This window comes from Salvelinus alpinus, chromosome 31, assembly GCF_045679555.1.
Source record: "Salvelinus alpinus chromosome 31, SLU_Salpinus.1, whole genome shotgun sequence".
Lineage (NCBI taxonomy): Eukaryota > Metazoa > Chordata > Actinopteri > Salmoniformes > Salmonidae > Salvelinus > Salvelinus alpinus.
The window spans coordinates 35,141,245-35,159,531 of record NC_092116.1 but is presented as its reverse complement, the minus strand read 5'-3'; the positions used below and the strand labels follow the sequence as shown (position 1 = coordinate 35,159,531).

Sequence of the window (18,287 nt, the reverse complement as noted above, 5' to 3'; positions counted from 1 at the left end):
AGAATGCCGAGTTTGTAAAAAGCTGTCAAGGTAAAGGGTAGCTACTTTTTGATTTGTTTAAGACATGATGCCATAGGTGTTATTTCATAGCTGTCTTCACTCTTCTACAACATAAAAAATAAAACCCTGGTATGAGTAGGTGTGTTCATTTTGGACTGGTTCTGTAACTATAGTAGATCTAGCCTGTAGAAGCTATTGGGATCCTCCTCTTTTTAATAGAAGCCATCAGGCTGTTTTCACACAATTGCATAGGTTATAGAAATGTTGTGCAGCATGAGCTCATGAAGTGATTTAGATTTGCTTTGATGTCAGAGTGATTAGAGGGACAATAGTGCTGAGCACCAGGCAGTTAGCAAGTGTGGTAGACTACTAATGACCATCAGCAGCATCAGAGCTTGGAGAAGCCTAACTACTACATGGTCACGTGGAATTTAACTGCCTTCATGTCCTGTAACTGCCGGTGTGGTGGTAACACAGTCACCATAACAGTCCTACTCCTTCCTCCACTTCCCAGAAATGGACCAGTTCAGATACATTGTTCAACATATCACACCAACAAGGAAGTAAGTAAATCAACAGTTTAATATCAGGATTTCTTCATGTATTTATATGGGATGCGAATCAGTTCCTGTAGTACAGTAAAGACAACTGTTCGTCTTTTCAACGTCTTCATTCCAACGCCTTTCACCTACAATTATACAAAAAACATCATCAATAATCAGCTGCAAAGTAGTAACATTTAGTGAATGAGTATGTATATACATGCACCTTGGTGGAACAGTTGCTAGCAGTTGATAGCAGTGCCTGGTGGAGTCTCAGTACCCGGGATCTTCTGTCCAGTACTGGTAGGTATGAGGTACTTCATAAACGTTAAAGATGCAGAACCATATTTTACTGTAGGTATGAGGTACTTCATAAACGTGAAAGATGCAGAACCATATTTTACTGTAGGTATGAGGTACTTCTCTGCACAAGCTTCTGTTTTTCCACACCAAAACCACCGCTGAAGTTCATGACTAAAGAGCTCTATTTTCATGTCATCTGACCATAGCACCGCCTGGAGTTTAAATAAATGGCACTTGGATTGGAACCGGTGCTATTTCCTCCTTAAAGGGATAGTGCAATATTTTGGCAAGTAAAACCATTTTCTTCTTACCAAGAGTCAGATTTTGTCTCTGCATGCAATTTGAAGGACTTTGAAGGTAGTTTTTCCAGCGATCGCTAACTAGCGTCAGCGCAATGACAAGAAATCTTTGGGATCTGATCTCTTAGTTGGCAATTGTGCTGAAGCTACAGTAGTTAATTAAAAAACTTCCTTCAAAACTAAAGAAAGTGGGCTAAATTGCCAAAATCTCACAAAATCCCTTTAACACCTTGACCCATCATCTTTCCTCCTCTCCTCTCTCATATACCTCGCTTCCCTCCTCCCCTAACCTCTCCACTCTCCCATACCTCTCTCCCCTGCTCTCCTCTCCTCACCTAACCTCTCCTCTCTCATATACCTCTCTCCTCTCTCATATACTCTACCTCTCTCCCTTCCTCAGTCTCAGCCAAAGGGAGAGTTAGAACTCAACTCACAGGCAGGATTTCAGAAAGGGACATTTCAACATCTGTTCATCTAATACTGTATGTGATTGTATCCCAAATAGCCCTCTATTCCCTATGAAGTGCACTACTTTTGACCAGAGCCCATAGTGAATATGTTGCCCTGGACACATGTAGCGCACTTGTTTTGAAGGATAATGCTAATTCTACAAACTCCCAATTACCCTCTGGACACGCCCCTCTCCTGCTAACTCACCACACCTGAACTCACTCTGCTAATCACCAATTCCTCTTCCATTCTTATGGTATATAAGCAGCTTGTTTAACCTAGGTTTGTTCAGTGTTTGTGGTGTCCCAGTTTCTTTATTGTTCCTGTTGTTGGTTGGCTAAAGTAAGTTCCTGCTATTGTAACTTTTCTAGGGTTTAAAATTCCTGCGTTGTGACATAATATCCTGTTCATCCTAGCTTGTGTATTGTTATGGTGTAGCTAGCCCAGTATTAGACCTTTAATTTAAATGTAAGGGAATTGTTACAGGTTGTAAGGTGAGACATGGTCCAATGATGGTTCCTGCTAGCAGAATGTGTCTTAAATCTATAATCCTGTAGACTGTTCTGATTGGTTGGCTTATGCGCTGTGTCTCAGTGAACAAGAAACTATGAAATGCTGTTTTTTCTTTCACCCCCCCCCCCCCCCATCAACCTTACATGGATCCCATGTTGTACTCAGCTGTCTAGTTAATCCACCTCACCATATGGACACCATGCTGGGCCAGACTGGAAGTAGAGGAAACATGGACGTCAAAGCCAGAACAAAACATTGGCAGCCATTATTTGGCTGGCTAGTGTCTAAACTAGATTTAGTTATTGATCACTGCTCAGTGCTGTAAATGGTGACTTATCAGAACCATCTAGTGTGAAGATCAATCCATAATAGAGGTGGGACCCATGCTGCTAGCAGGTACCTCATTGAACAACGTCTAGCAAGCTGTTGCTATGGAATGACCTTAGACCTTGCTTCATTTATTAATAGGTCTAATATTGGGATGTGGTGTAGCTTACTGGTCAGTCGTATGTTAATGTGGTGTATTCCCTCCAGCACCACATCATCGTATCACAGCCTTTCCTGATGGCCATTTCACCTTACCTACTGGTGTTACAAGCCACTAAGCCTTACCTGCCAGCCTTTTGTACTGTGCTTTTATTTATTGTTGGATAAATATTAAAGAACCAGACTTGAACTTGGTTCAACCATAATGCCTGTATTCTGACAGATTTGTGAATAGCCAAAGCTGCAGGGCATTTCTACATTTGGGAACTAGACCTCCATTACTCCTGTCTGAGTGGAGAGAAATACGTGCCCAGAAATTCCCCTCAGCCCTGCTTAGGGAATAGGTTGGCGTTTAGGAAAGCAGACATATTCCTGTTCTAATCTACTGTCTGTGCAGTTGAATCTGTGATTAGTACTGGAATACATCGGGTAATTGGAATGGCTGGGGTACGTGGAGGTCAGGGTTACACTGCACTCCCCTAAACTGTTCTCACTGAATTGGTTTTGATGGCTTCACTCTGTGTTTCTCTCAGGAGACTCCATGACCATGTTGACCAGTCTTCTGCTTCTCAGTGCTGCCTTTGCTCTGGGAGATGCAAGTAAGTCTACTTTTCTTGACACGTTCTGCATGTTTCTTGTAGCAGAGGTGACTGACTGATCTACAAATAAAATTGTAGCTGTGATTTGTACATCTTTCTCCACTAGCCTTTAAAGCCACATGTAACTCCTCCTTACAGATTTAATTCTAGATGAAGACTTGTGTCCTCATGGTTGGACCAAATATGGATCAAGCTGCTTAATGTTTGTCAAGACTACAAGGAGCTGGCCTGAAGCAGAGGTATCACCCTTACATCTACTGTGAATTTGAAGGGGAAGTGTAGTTGAAATTAGCTCTGACTCTAAAAGGTGATATTTCTTAAACAGAAACACATGACTGATGTGAAATACTGAACTTCCCTTTATTAAGATGGGAATTTTCTATACTTTTGAATATTTAATGTGCCGCCTGTATACTGGAACCCACAGGACATGGCTTAAGACGGAGATAAACTCGTATCTTTAAGAGAATGTTTTAAAAGGGAATTAGTTGTGATGGTCAATATTTGGTTGAGAGTCCAGAAGACAGATTCTCAGCTAGGCTGGCCGACTGACTAATACATGAAGTGTCTTTGTTCCCATCTACTGCTTGGCTGTTATTGTAGATAATACTTTTCTTCACTGACTTGCCTAGTTAAATAAATACTTTCTTTTTTAGAGGCACTGTGTGTCCCTTGGTGATCAACTGGTGTCTGTACCCAACGTTGTGGAGTACCTTGGAGCAAACCTGGCATCTGTGCACAGCTCCGAGGAGGATCAGTTTCTACAGGCGTTGGTCTTGGAGAAGACTGTTGGTTTCCCTCCTACCTGGATTGGTGGATTTCTTTCTGTTAAGGTGGGACCAGTAAGCACAGTGTTATATAGCCATTATTGCAAGGAACTCCGTTCCATCATCTTGCTCAAGTGAACATCAAACCTGGTTAAAAAAAATAATGTCAGTTGTAGCATGTTAGCTACTTGTAATTTGTTTATGTAGTTCTGTCTGAGCTGTATGTCATTTGTGTGGACACCAGGAAGAGTAGCTGCTGCTTTTTAACAGCTACTGTAATGGCTTCCATATAAAATATCAAGAGTGCCCAGGAGATAGGTAGCCTCGCCGTTAAGACCATGGGGCCAATAAAGGCAAGGCTGCTAGTTTGAATCCCAGAGCTCACTGTGTGAAATCTGATGTGCCCTTGAGCAACACCCTGAGCCTAATTGACCCTGTAAGTCATTCTAGATGAATCTACTAAATTACTTCAATGTATTTAACTGTCAACTTCAGTAGGAGGCTTTTATACGTTTAAACCGGTTCTAGTTAAGTATAAATTTGATCAAAGTAATATATTCCAGACAGTCTTCTTGTAAAAGTGTGTATGGGGTTTCTAGCTTCAAGTTGTAGACCAGTTATGGTCTTTGAAATGCATTGATGATTGCAAATGTGAGGATTAGGCTCCATGTTCTTTACACAAGCAACAGTCCCAGTCAGATGGTTTTAAGTAGTGGTAGCTTTAACTGTTTTGTTGTTTGCAGGTGGAATAGAAAGGACTACATTAAGTTTGTTTTCTGAAACCCCACTTTCCCCCCTCAGGACAGGCGGTGGTTCTGGAGCGATGGCTCCGACTTTGATCACCAGAACTGGGCTAAAGGAAGGCCCGATGCTGGTGCCAGAGACACTTGTATTCATATCAACTTTGGAGGTACAGTAAGCTGTCATTCACTGATCCAGTCATCAAATTAAATTTATTCTTAGTTCATTTAACTATTTATTCTCATAGACTTTCATTCTGTTGTCTGTGTACAGCTGAGTATTTTGTTGTGTTTCGTCTTCAGGTCAACACCGCTGGAACAATGCATTATGTGTAATGAGCTTGCCCTCGGTGTGCTCCCTGAGACTCCTGCCTCTTCGCCAGACTATACATTAAAAGCAGCAATGCTATTCTGTAGTTCTGCATCAATACGTCATGGTAACGTCATACTTTGTTGCTGTTAAATGAAGTCTCATTTACTACACAAATATTGAGGAATTGTTTGCAGCCAATAAAATGTGGACACTATTTTGTCTCATGCGTTATTGAACATGAATGATACGTTGAAGATAGTATTCTTTCTTACGGGTCCCCTGTGGGACTCAAACCCACAACCCTGATGTTGGAAGTGCCATGTTCGACTGTGTCACCAGGACATATAACTGTCATTGTGCTTAACTTTTTGTAAATGTTTACCTGTGAAATGACGCAGTATGTTTAGGAGGTTCAAAAGACATGTTTAACCTATCATGAAGTTTGTTTCTGAAGTTCAGTTTTAAAGAACTGAGGCCATTAAGCATTATGCCTGTCCTTTGTCACTACACACTAAAAAAAAGTCCACTTGTTTACAATGACGACGGCGCCATCCTATAGGAAACCGAATGATGGCTGAATGTGCTATAGCCTGGATTTGTACCAGGTACTGTAGTGACGCCTCTTGTACTGAGATGCAGTGCCTTTGACTGCTGTGCCACTCAGGCGCAGGTTCCTGGAGTATCCTTTAGGGTTTCTTCAAGTTGTAACTAGGGGGAATCCCTTGTAAATGATCCTCATAGCAAAAATTCAGTCATGAGGTGAAATGCCAGCGGAGCTTCAAGTCCAATATTTTATATCTGGGGTGTTGATGTTCTCTATCCGTAGCCAGAATGCTCACCATGCACTGCAACATCAACCAGGATTCCAGTTACATTCATCAGTGGTGTAGGGAGGTTGAAGTCTGAACATTTTTATTATACAGATGAACAAAACAAGCACACGACAGAATTCATACCTCGGTGATTGACTTTTGCTGAAAGTTCTCATACCTTGTCCATAATGTAGAGTCCTATAGAGTATTAACCTTTCTAGGACACACGTTTCCCCCCACATTCCGCTGAAAAGGCAGCGCGCGAAATTAAAAAATACAATACAGCAAATGAAAGAAACATCTTGTTAATATACCCATGGTGTCTGATAAATGTACAGCGAGATCAACATTTATGCTAGATCACCAACTCCAAAAAACACACAGCCATTTTTCCCAGCCAAAGATAGTCAAAGCCGAAATAGAGATAATGAATCACTAATCTTCATCAGATGACTCATAGGACATGTTACACAATACATTTGTTTTGTTCGATAATGTGCATATTTATATCCACAAATCTCGGTTTACATTGGCACTATATTCAGAAATGCCTCCAAAATATCCGGAGTAATTAGAGCCACGTCAAATAACAATTTTTTTTTCATGTTTTACATATAATTAAAAATACACTTGTTCTTAATGCAACCGCTGTCAGATTTTTTTAAAAACTTTAGGAAAAAGCTTACCATGCAATAATCTGAGACGGCGCTCAGAAATACACATTTCTCCGCCATGTTGGAGTCAACAAATTACATAAATATTCCCCTTGATCTTTCATCAGAATGCAGTGCCAGGAATCCTAGTTCCACAAATCGTTGATTTGTTCGATAATGTCCATTACTAGTGTCCAATTAGCTACTTTTGCTAGCACGTTTAGTTCACGTGTCCAAACCCTTGCGACGGTCCAGTTGAACTCGGACGAAAACTTCCAAAAATTATATTCCAGGTCGAATAAACTGGTCAAATTAAGTGGAGAATCAATCTTCAGGATGTTATCAAATATATCCAATAACGTTCCAACCGGAGCGTTCGTTTTTGTCTACAGCGCAATGGAACACATGGCCATATCATGACTAGTGCGCGTGACCAGGAACTAGCATTCTGCCAGACCACTGACTCAAATAGCTGCCATCCGGCCCCACATCACACTAGAGGCTTCCTTCCACGTTCTACTGACTGTTGACATCTAGTGGAAGGCGTAGGAAGTGCCGTCAGATCCATATCTTACTAGGATGTGAATAGACAATGAGTTTAACATCAACCAGCCCCAGAATTTCAACTTCCTGTTTGGAATTTTGCCTGCCATATGAGTTCTGTTATAATCACAGACATAATTCGAACAGTTTTAGAAACTTCAGAGTGTTTTTTATCCAATGGTAATAATAATATGCATATATTAGCATCTGGGACAGAGTAGGAGGCAGTTCACTATGGGCACACGATTCATCCAAAGTGAAAATGCTGCCCCCTATCCCTAAAAAGTTAATTGAAGAGGTAAGGGAGGATGAATGTGCTCTGCATAACATACCAATACCAATTGTCGTACCTCGTCTGTATACCTGCGGACACAAGTCTTCTGCACGCAATACAGCTAACCTTATCCATTGAATTGTGTCCATGTTCTGTTTAAGATTGACACAGGAAAAGAGTTAAGAGCCTGCTTCTACTGTCCTTATCTAAATGTTTGTTGGGCAGGTAGGTTCCTGCAAGAACCCCCATCAGCTAAGGAGGTTTATTGATGAACCCCACCTATCTTATTCAACTGTAATCATGCACCTGCAACAAAGCTAGCTCAGATGTGCGAGTGCCTTCTGAATCCTAGTCCAAGTACGCTCTAAAAATGTGGAGTTCTAAGGTCCGCAGTTCTTTTTAGAACCTTACGGTTCTTGGCACTGAAAATGGCCCCCAAAAGGTTCTTCCAAGAACCCCATAGAAGGTGGATAGATCTAAAAAAAATATATCAGAAGACACTAATATGACCCCACCATCAATGCATGAATATGACCCCACCATCAATACACTAATATGACCCCACCATCAATACACTAATATGACCCCACCATCAATAGACACTAATATGACCCCACCATCAATAGACACTAATATGACCCCACCATCAATAGACTGATATGACCCCACCATCAATACACTAATATGACCCCACCATCAATATACTAATATGACCCCACCATCAATACACTAATATGACCCCACCATCAATACACTAATATGACCCCACCATCAATAGACACTGAAATGACCCCACCATCAATACACTAATTTGACCCCACCATCAATAGACTGATATGACCCCACCATCAATACACTAATATGACCCCACCATCAATACACTAATATGACCCCACCATCAATACACTAATTTGACCCCACCATCAATAGACTGATATGACCCCACCATCAATAGACTAATATGACCCCACCATCAATACACTAATATGACCCCACCATCAATAGACACTAATATGACCCCACCATCAATACACTAATATGACCCCACCATCAATACACTAATATGACCCCACCATCAATACACTAATATGACCCCACCATCAATAGACTGATATGACCCCACCATCAATACACTAATATGACCCCACCATCAATACACTAATATGACCCCACCATCAATACACTAATATGACCCCACCATCAATACACTAATATGACCCCACCATCAATACACTAATATGACCCCACCATCAATAGACTGATATGACCCCACCATCAATACACTAATTTGACCCCACCATCAATAGACTGATATGACCCCACCATCAATATACACTATGACCCCACCATCAATAGACACTAATATGACCCCACCATCAATAAACTATGACCCCACCATCAATAGACACTAATATGACCCCACCATCAATAGACACTAATATGACCCCACCATCAATATACACTAATATGACCCCACCATCAATAGACACTAATATGACCCCACCATCAATACACTAATATGACCCCACCATCAATATACACTAATATGACCCCACCATCAATAGACACTAATATGACCCCACCATCAATACACTAATATGACCCCACCATCAATACACTAATATGACCCCACCATCAATATACACTATGACCCCACCATCAATACACTAATATGACCCCACCATCAATAGACACTATGACCCCACCATCAATACACTAATATGACCCCACCATCAATATACACTATGACCCCACCATCAATACACTAATATGACCCCACCATCAATACACTATGACCCCACCATCAATAGACACTAATATGACCCCACCATCAATACACTAATATGACCCCACCATCAATACACTAATATGACCCCACCATCAATAGACACTAATATGACCCCACCATCAATACACTATGACCCCACCATCAATAGACACTAATATGACCCCATCATCAATATACACTAATATGACCCCACCATCAATACACTAATATGACCCCACCATCAATACACTAATATGACCCCACCATCAATACACTAATATGACCCCACCATCAATAGACACTAATATGACCCCACCATCAATACACTAATATGACCCCACCATCAATACACTAATATGACCCCACCATCAATACACTAATATGACCCCACCATCAATACACTAATATGACCCACCATCAATAGACACTAATATGACCCCACCATCAATAGACACTAATATGACCCCACCATCAATAGACACTAATATGACCCCACCATCAATACACTAATATGACCCCACCATCAATACACTGATATGACCCCACCATCAATAGACACTAATATGACCCCACCATCAATAGACTGATATGACCCCACCATCAATAGACACTATGACCCCACCATCAATAGACACTAATATGACCCCACCATCAATACACTAATATGACCCCACCATCAATACACTATGACCCCACCATCAATACACTAATATGACCCCACCATCAATAGACTGATATGACCCCACCATCAATACACTAATTTGACCCCACCATCAATACACTAGTATGACCCCACCATCAATATACACTAATATGACCCCACCATCAATACACTAGTATGACCCCACCATCAATATACACTAATATGACCCCACCATCAATACACTAGTATGACCCCACCATCAATATACACTAATATGACCCCACCATCAATATACACTATGACCCCACCATCAAAAGACACTAATATGACACCACCATCAATAGACACTAATATGACCCCACCATCAATAGACACTAATATGACCCCAACATCAATAGACACTAATATGACCCCACCATCAAAAGACACTAATATGACCACACCATCAATAGACACTAATATGACCCACCATCAATAGACACTAATATGACCCCACCATCAAAAGACACTAATATGACCCCACCATCAATAGACACTAATATGACCCCACCATCAATAGACACTAATATGACCCCACCATCAATAGACACTAATATGACCCCACCATCAAAAGACACTAATATGACCCCACCATCAAAAGACACTAATATGACCCCACCATCAATAGACACTAATATGACCCCACCATCAATAGACACTAATATGACCCCACCATCAATATACACTATGACCCCACCATCAAAAGACACTAATATGACCCCACCATCAATAGACACTAATATGACCCCACCATCAATAGACACTAATATGACCCCACCATCAAAAGACACTAATATGACCCCACCATCAATAGACACTAATATGACCCCACCATCAATAGACACTAATATGACCCCACCATCAAAAGACACTAATATGACCCCACCATCAAAAGACACTAATATGACCCCACCATCAATACATACTAATATGACCCCACCATCAAAAGATAATGTGGAGGTTGTTTTGTTGTACACACATCGTCAACAAAGTCAGAGAACGGAACACGGCAAAACTCCCGAAAAAATTTAAATAATCTGATTAAACTATTGTCAGAGCTACTAGGAGTACTGGGTGGATGGAGTCAAGCGCAGAGAGCAGGTTTAAGGAACGTGGATTTATTTTCCAATGCACAGGGAAAACGATCATGCCTTAAAACACACGGGCGCATGAAACGATGAGTCCAAAAAACACCGGACTAAACTGTTCCGAGAAAATAACAAAATCCACTTCACAATCCAACACCAACATAACAGAAAAACAAGCCCGCACAACAGCCAGCGGGCTACCTACCCTTAAATAGCCTACCCACCAAACTAAACTCAAAACAGGTGCACCCAATCAGCCCAAACTAACAGAAACAAAAAGAAAAGAATCGATGGCAGCTAGTAGGCCGGTGACGACGACCGCCGAGCGCCGCCCGAACAGGAAGAGGCACCATCCTCGGCGGGATTCGTGACAGTACCCCCCCTCTGACGCGCGGCTCCCGGCCTCGAGGACGACCCGGAGGGCGAGGCGCAGGACAATCCGGGTGGCGACGGTGGAAATCAGCCAAGAGGGAAGGATCTAAAATGTCTCTCCCCGGTACCCAGCACCTCTCCTCCGGACCGTACCCCTCCCAGTCAACGAGGTACTGCAGGCCCCTCACCCGGCGTCTCGAGTCCAGAATAGCTCGTACAGCGTACGCCGGGGACCCCTCGATCTCCAGAGGGGGCGGAGGGACCTCCGGTACCTCACCTTCCTGAAGGGGACCAGCTACCACCGGCCTGAGGAGAGACACATGAAACGAGGGGTTAATACGATAGTAAGAAGGGAGTTGTAATCTATAACACACCTCGTTTATCCTCCTCAGGACTTTAAATGGCCCCACACACTGCGGCCCCAGCTTCCGGCAGGGCAGGCGGAGGGGCAGGTTTCGGGTCGAGAGCCAGACCCTGTCCCCTGGTGCGAACACAGGGGCCTCACTGCGGTGGCGGTCAGCGCTCCTCTTCTGCCGCTCACTGGCCTGCCTGAGAGAGGCCTGGACTGCCCGCCAGGTCTCTCTAGAGCGCTGTACCCACTCCTCCACCGCAGGAGCTTCGGTCTGGCTCTGATGCCACGGAGCCAGGACCGGCTGGTACCCCAATACGCATTCAAATGGCGACATGTTAGTTGAGGAGTGGCGGAGTGAGTTCTGGGCCAACTCTGCCCACGGGACGTACCTTGCCCATTCTCCAGGCCGGTCCTGGCAATACGACCTCAGAAACCTACCCACTTCCTGGTTCACTCTTTCCACCTGCCCATTACTTTCGGGGTGATACCCAGAGGTAAGGCTGACCGAGACCCCCAGACGCTCCATAAACGCCCTCCATACCCGGGACGTGAACTGGGGACCTCGATCAGATACGATGTCCTCCGGCACCCCGTAATGCCGGAAGACGTGGGTAAATAGAGCCTCCGCAGTCTGTAGGGCCGTAGGGAGACCAGGCAATGGAAGGAGACGACAGGACTTAGAAAACCGATCCACAACGACCAAAACGGTAGTGTTCCCCTGAGACGGGGGAAGATCAGTCAGGAAATCTACCGATAAATGAGACCATGGCCGTTGTGGAACCGGGAGGGGTTGTAACTTCCCTCTCGGCAGGTGCCTAGGAGCCTTACTCTGTGCGCATACCGAGCAGGAAGAGACATAGAGTCTCACGTCCTTAGCCAAGGTGGGCCACCAGTATTTCCTCCTAAGACCCCGCACTGTCCTCTCAATCCCCGGATGACCCGAAGAAGGTAGTGTATGAGCCCACCGAATCAAACGATCACGAACACCAAGCGGTACGTACCTAAGGCCAGTTGGACACTGGGATGGCACAGGTTCTACCCTTAACGCCCGCTCGATGTCCGCGTCCACCTCCCATACCACCGGGGCCACCAGACACGAGGCTGGAAGGATGGGAGTCGGATCGATGGGCCGGTCATCCGTGTCATAGAGACGAGACAGCGCGTCGGCCTTAGTGTTGGGGGAACCTGGTCGGTAAGAGATCGTAAATCTAAAACGAGTAAAGAACATGGCCCACCTAGCTTGACGCGTATTCAGTCTCTTCGCCTCTCGGATATACTCCAGATTGCGGTGGTCAGTCCAGATGAGAAAAGGGTATTTTGCCCCCTCAAGCCAGTGTCTCCACACCTTCAGGGCTTTTACCATAGCTAGTAACTCCCGGTCCCCCACATCATAGTTCCGCTCCGCCGGCTCCAGCTTCTTAGAAAAGAAAGCACAGGGACGGAGCTTCGGTGGCGTGCCCGAGCGCTGTGATAGCACGGCTCCAACACCAGCCTCGGACGCATCCACCTCCACTATGAACGCTAACGAAGGGTCCGGATGCGCCAACACGGGAGCCTCAGTAAACCTTGCCTTCAACTGGTTGAAGGCTCCATCTGCCTCGGCCGACCACCGTAGACGCACCGGCCCCCCCTTCAGCAGTGAGGTAATGGGTGCCGCCACTTGGCCAAAACCCCGGATAAACCTCCGGTAGTAATTGGCAAACCCTAAAAACCGCTGCACCTCCTTTACCGTGGTTGGAGTCGGCCAATTACGCACGGCGTTAACGCGGTCACACTCCATCATCACCCCCGAGGTGGAAATGCGATAACCCAGGAAGGAAACGGCTGGTTTGGAGAACACACATTTCTCAGCCTTGACGTACAGGTCATGCTCCAGCAGTCGCCTAAGCACCCTGCGCACCAGGGAGACATGCGCGGCGCGTGTGGCAGAATAGATCAAGATGTCATCAATATATACTACCACACCCTGCCCCTGCAAGTCCCTGAGAATCTCATCTAAAAAGGATTGGAAGACGGCTGGAGCATTCTTCAACCCATACGGCATGACGAGGTACTCATAGTGGCCTGATGTGGTACTAAACGCTGTTTTCCACTCGTCTCCTCCCCGAATACGCACCAGATTATACGCGCTCCTGAGGTCCAGTTTTGTGAAAAAACGCGCTCCGTGGAATGATTCCATCGCCGTAGCGATGAGAGGTAGTGGATAACTAAATCCCACTGTGATTGAATTTAGACCTCGATAATCAATGCACGGACGCAGTCCTCCCTCCTTTTTTCTCACAAAAAAGAAACTCGAGGAGGCGGGTGACATGGAGGGCCGAATGAACCCTTGTCCCAGAGCTTCCGTGACATATGTCTCCATAGCCAACGTCTCCTCCTGTGACAATGGGTACACGTGACTCCTGGGAAGTGCAGCGTTCTCCTGGAGGTTTATCACGCAATCCCACCGTCGATGAGGTGGTAATTTAGTCGCTTCTTTCTTACTAAAAGCGATAGCCAAATCGGCATATTCTGGGGGAATGCGCACAGTGGAAACCTGGTCTGGACTCTCCACCGATGTGGCACCGATGGAAACTCCCACACACCTACCTGAACACTCATCTGACCACCCCTGAAGAGCTCCCTGTCGCCAGGAAATGAGGGGATTGTGAATGGCTAGCCAGGGAACCCCCAACACCACTGGAAACCCAGGTGAATCAATAAGGAAAAAACTGATCTGCTCCCTATGATCCCCCTGGGTTACCATGTCCAGCGGAATCGTGGCCTCCCTGACCAGCCCTGACCCTAACGGTCGGCTATCTAGGGAGTGTACGGGAAAAGGTGGGTCTATCTGCACCAGCGGAATACCCAACCTACGGGCGAGTCCGCGATCCATAAAACTCCCAGCTGCGCCTGAGTCGACTAGCGCATTATGCTGAAGAGAGGGGAAAAACGCAGGGAAAAAAATAACCAAAAACATGTGACCAACAGGGAGCTCTGGGTGAGTCTTGTGCCTACTCACCTGGGGTGGCCGAGGAGTATTCCGCCTGCCATCCCGACTCCCAGATGGACTCCTCCAGCACCGGTCCGAAGTGTGTCCTCTCCGGCCACAATAGGTGCAAGAAGAGCCACCTCCTCTGGTCCCCCTAGATGCAGCTCTGGGAGGTGGAATGGACAGGACCCCCTCTGAACGCCCGCGGGCAGCTAGCAAGTTATCTAATCGGATCGACATGTCGATCAGTTCATCGAGAGAGAGTGTGGTGTCCCGACAAGCTAGCTCCCGACGGACGTCCTCCCGGAGGCTACAACGGTAATGGTCTATTAAGGCCCTGTCATTCCACCCCGCACCAGCAGCCAAGGTCCGGAACTCTAAAGCGAACTCCTGGGCGCTCCTCGTCTCCTGTCTAAGGTGGAACAGACGCTCACCCGCCGCTCGGCCCTCTGGTGGGTGGTCGAACACAGCCCGAAACCGGCGGGTGAACTCTGCGTAATGGTCCCGAGCCGAGTCTGGACTGTTCCAGACTGCGTTGGCCCAGTCCAGGGCCCTCCCCGACAAACAGGAGACAAGGAGGCTTACACTCTCCTCCCCCGAGGGAGTCGGACGCACGGTAGCCAGGTAAAGCTCAAGCTGGAGCAGAAATCCCTGGCAACCAGCCGCTGCTCCATCGTACACCCTCGGGGGGGTGAGACGCAATGAGCTGGTCCCAGCCGATGACCCTGTGGGAGTGGGTTGTGTCGTCTGCAGGGGAGCTGTAGGGGGCGTCGGGAGACCACTCCTCTCCCATCGTTCCATCCTCTCCATCATCTGGTCCATCGCTGACCCGATACGATGAAGTACAGCTGTATGATGATGGACACGCTCCTCCATAGTTGGGAGAGGGGTGGTCGCTGCTCCTGCTGACTCCATAAGGTGGTGCGGGCTTCTGTCAGAGCTACTAGGAGTACTGGGTGGATGGAGTCAAGTGCAGAGAGCAGGTTTAAGGAACGTGGATTTATTTTCCAATGCACAGGGAAAACGATCATGCCTTAAAACACACGGGCGCATGAAACGATGAGTCCAAAAAACACCGGACTAAACTGTTCCGAGAAAATAACAAAATCCACTTCACAATCCAACACCAACATAACAGAAAAACAAGCCCGCACAACAGCCAGCGGGCTACCTACCCTTAAATAGCCTACCCACCAAACTAAACTCAAAACAGGTGCACCCAATCAGCCCAAACTAACAGAAACAAAAAAGAAAAGAATCGATGGCAGCTAGTAGGCCGGTGACGACGACCGCCGAGCGCCGCCCGAACAGGAGGCACCATCCTCGGCGGGATTCGTGACAACTATATTGAAAAAACATACTTTACGATGATATGGTCACATGTATCAAATAAAATCTAAGACGGAGATGTTAGTCGTCCATAACGAGAGCAAAACAGAAGGCAAATCCATGTCCTCTTTCGCGCGCTCCAGAAACAGGAAGTGGACGGTCACGTCAAACAAAGAGCTTTAATTCCACCTCAGACCAAGATAAACGACATTTTCTCTCACCGCCTCTTGACAACCAGGGGAAGGTGTATGAAGTGTATGTAGACTCTTACGTATCATGCCCATGTATAGGCAGGAAGTTGAACAGAGCATCGATTTCTGACATTCCACTTCCTGGTCAGGAAGTGTGCTGCAGAATGACTTCTGTTTCACTCAGAGAAATAATTCAAACGGTTTTAGAAACTAGAGAGTGTTTTCTATCCAATAGTAATAATATGCATATTGTACGAGCAAGAATTGAGTATGAGGCCGTTTGAAATGGGCACGATTTAACTGGCTACTCAATACTGCCCCTTGCAGCAATAACAGGATAATGCATGAAGCAAACAATGGAATGATTTAGTAAAATGTGAAGCTGTAGACTCAGTAAAGGGGTCTGTCATCCCTCTGTGGCCTGGAACAATTCTTCAGCCTCAGAGAAGCAATGTTTCTGATTGTGGACTCTGCTGAATTGAAATACTGACAGATTTGATTCCACAGTCCAAGTCTTGCAGTCAGAGTTAGGATGCTAATGTTTGTAAACTCTTTCAGTTGTGTTCCGTGGGTGTCACTGAGTAGGCTGATGACCCATATCATGGACCCATGATCCACAGGCATTAGAAAGGCCTTGCCTGTGCACGTGACTAAACCCCACAACCCCCTTCTTAGCTGTCAATCTTGCTGATTTCCACCAATCAGAGTTGATGTCAGAGTGATTAGAGGGACAATAGAGTACCAGGCAGTTAACAAGTGTGGTAGACTACTAATGACCATCACCAGCATCAGAGCTTGGAGAAGCCTAATTACAAAATGGTCACGTGGAATTTAACTGCCTTCATGTCCTGTAACTGCCGGTGTGGTGGTAATACAGTCACCATAACAGTCCTACTCCTTCCTCCATTTCCCAGAAATGAACTGGTTCAGATACATTGTTCAGCATATCACACCAACAAGAAAGAAAGTAAATCAACAGTTTAATCTCTGGATTGCTTCATTTATTTGTATAGAATGTGAATCAGGTCCTGTAGTACAGTAAAGACAACTGTCAAAGTCTTCAACGTCTTCGTTCCAACTCCTTTCATCTCGGTCCACATCTACAATTACAGACACAACATAAACATTGACAACATCCAGAACCAGCTGCAAAGAAATAACATTTAGTGAATGAGTGAGAGTGTGTGTGTTTTTGTGTGTATATACCTTGGTGGACAAATGGCTAGTTGGTAGCAGTTGGTAGCAGTGCCTGGTGGAGTCTCAGTACCCGGGATCTTCTGTCCTGTTCTGGTGACACACCAACAGTAACCTACCAGAAAAATACATGTTAATAACCTGTTACATAGACAATATTTACACATTTTACTGTAACACATTGAATTTGTCACGTTCAACTGAATTGGATAATTTACTGTGGGCTTGTATGTGTGTGCGTGTTAACCTGTAGAGCCTGAACATTGCTCAGGGGTGTATTGTCCAGCGGCGTCACACGTGGGGATGAAGGCTCCAATTGGGCCATTTAGCGCGGCATCTCTAGCACGCTCACAAGGGGTCTTGGGTCGTATCGTAGCATCTGGTTACAGGGAACATACATTGTAATGTGGACATGACATAACATTGCTGGACAATGTATGGACATACGTATGGACATAATATACATTGCTGGACAGACATTCTGGAAGCTTGGGCTGTGAATCTCAATCTTATACATCAACATACATCTCTGGAACAAGAGGAGTGGCAGGTAGCCTAGCGGTTAGAGAGTTGGGCCAGTAACACAAAGGTTGCTAGTTTGAATCCCTGAGATGAGAAGTTGAAATATCTGTCTATGTGCCTTTGAGCAAGGCACAACCTTAATTTATCTGGTGTCACGGCTGACCTTTTTAAACTGTCTCTTCTCTCTAGGGAGGTTTCCATGGCTTGGAAGACATCCACGGTTTGTCTTTTTTTTTTTTTTATGGGGAGATCAAGCTGATCCTAACTGTCTATGGCCTATTGCTATTTTTCCCTGTTTATCAAAAGTTTTGAAAAACTTGTCAATAATCAACTGACTGGCTTTCTTGATGTCTATAGTATTCTCTCTGGTATGCAATCTGGTTTCCGCTCAGGTTATGGATGTGTCACTGCAAACTTAAAAGGTACTCAATGATGTCGCCATTGCCCTTGATTCTAAGCAATGTTGTGCTGCTATTTTTATTGACCTGGCCAAAGCTTTTGATATGGTAGACCATTCCATTCTT

General features: G+C 45.3%; 1 protein-coding gene and 1 long non-coding RNA gene across 2 annotated transcripts; one reads left to right on the top strand and one right to left on the bottom strand.

The window, feature by feature from the left end:
* Window positions 1-545: 545 nt before the first annotated feature.
* Window positions 546-5,226, top strand: LOC139561552 (ladderlectin-like). The gene is made up of 6 exons (XM_071378775.1): window positions 546-563; window positions 3,127-3,192; window positions 3,331-3,431; window positions 3,849-4,025; window positions 4,761-4,869; window positions 5,003-5,226. The coding sequence occupies exons 2-6, from the start codon at window positions 3,135-3,137 to the stop codon at window positions 5,092-5,094; spliced, it is 537 nt and encodes a 178-aa protein (XP_071234876.1). The 5' UTR covers window positions 546-563; window positions 3,127-3,134; the 3' UTR covers window positions 5,095-5,226.
* On the bottom strand, window positions 565-1,840 carry LOC139561572 (uncharacterized). The gene is made up of 2 exons (XR_011672164.1): window positions 769-1,840; window positions 565-688 (listed from the first exon to the last, which is right to left on the bottom strand). It is a non-coding gene; the product is annotated as an uncharacterized lncRNA (long non-coding RNA).
* Window positions 5,227-18,287: the final 13,061 nt, after the last annotated feature.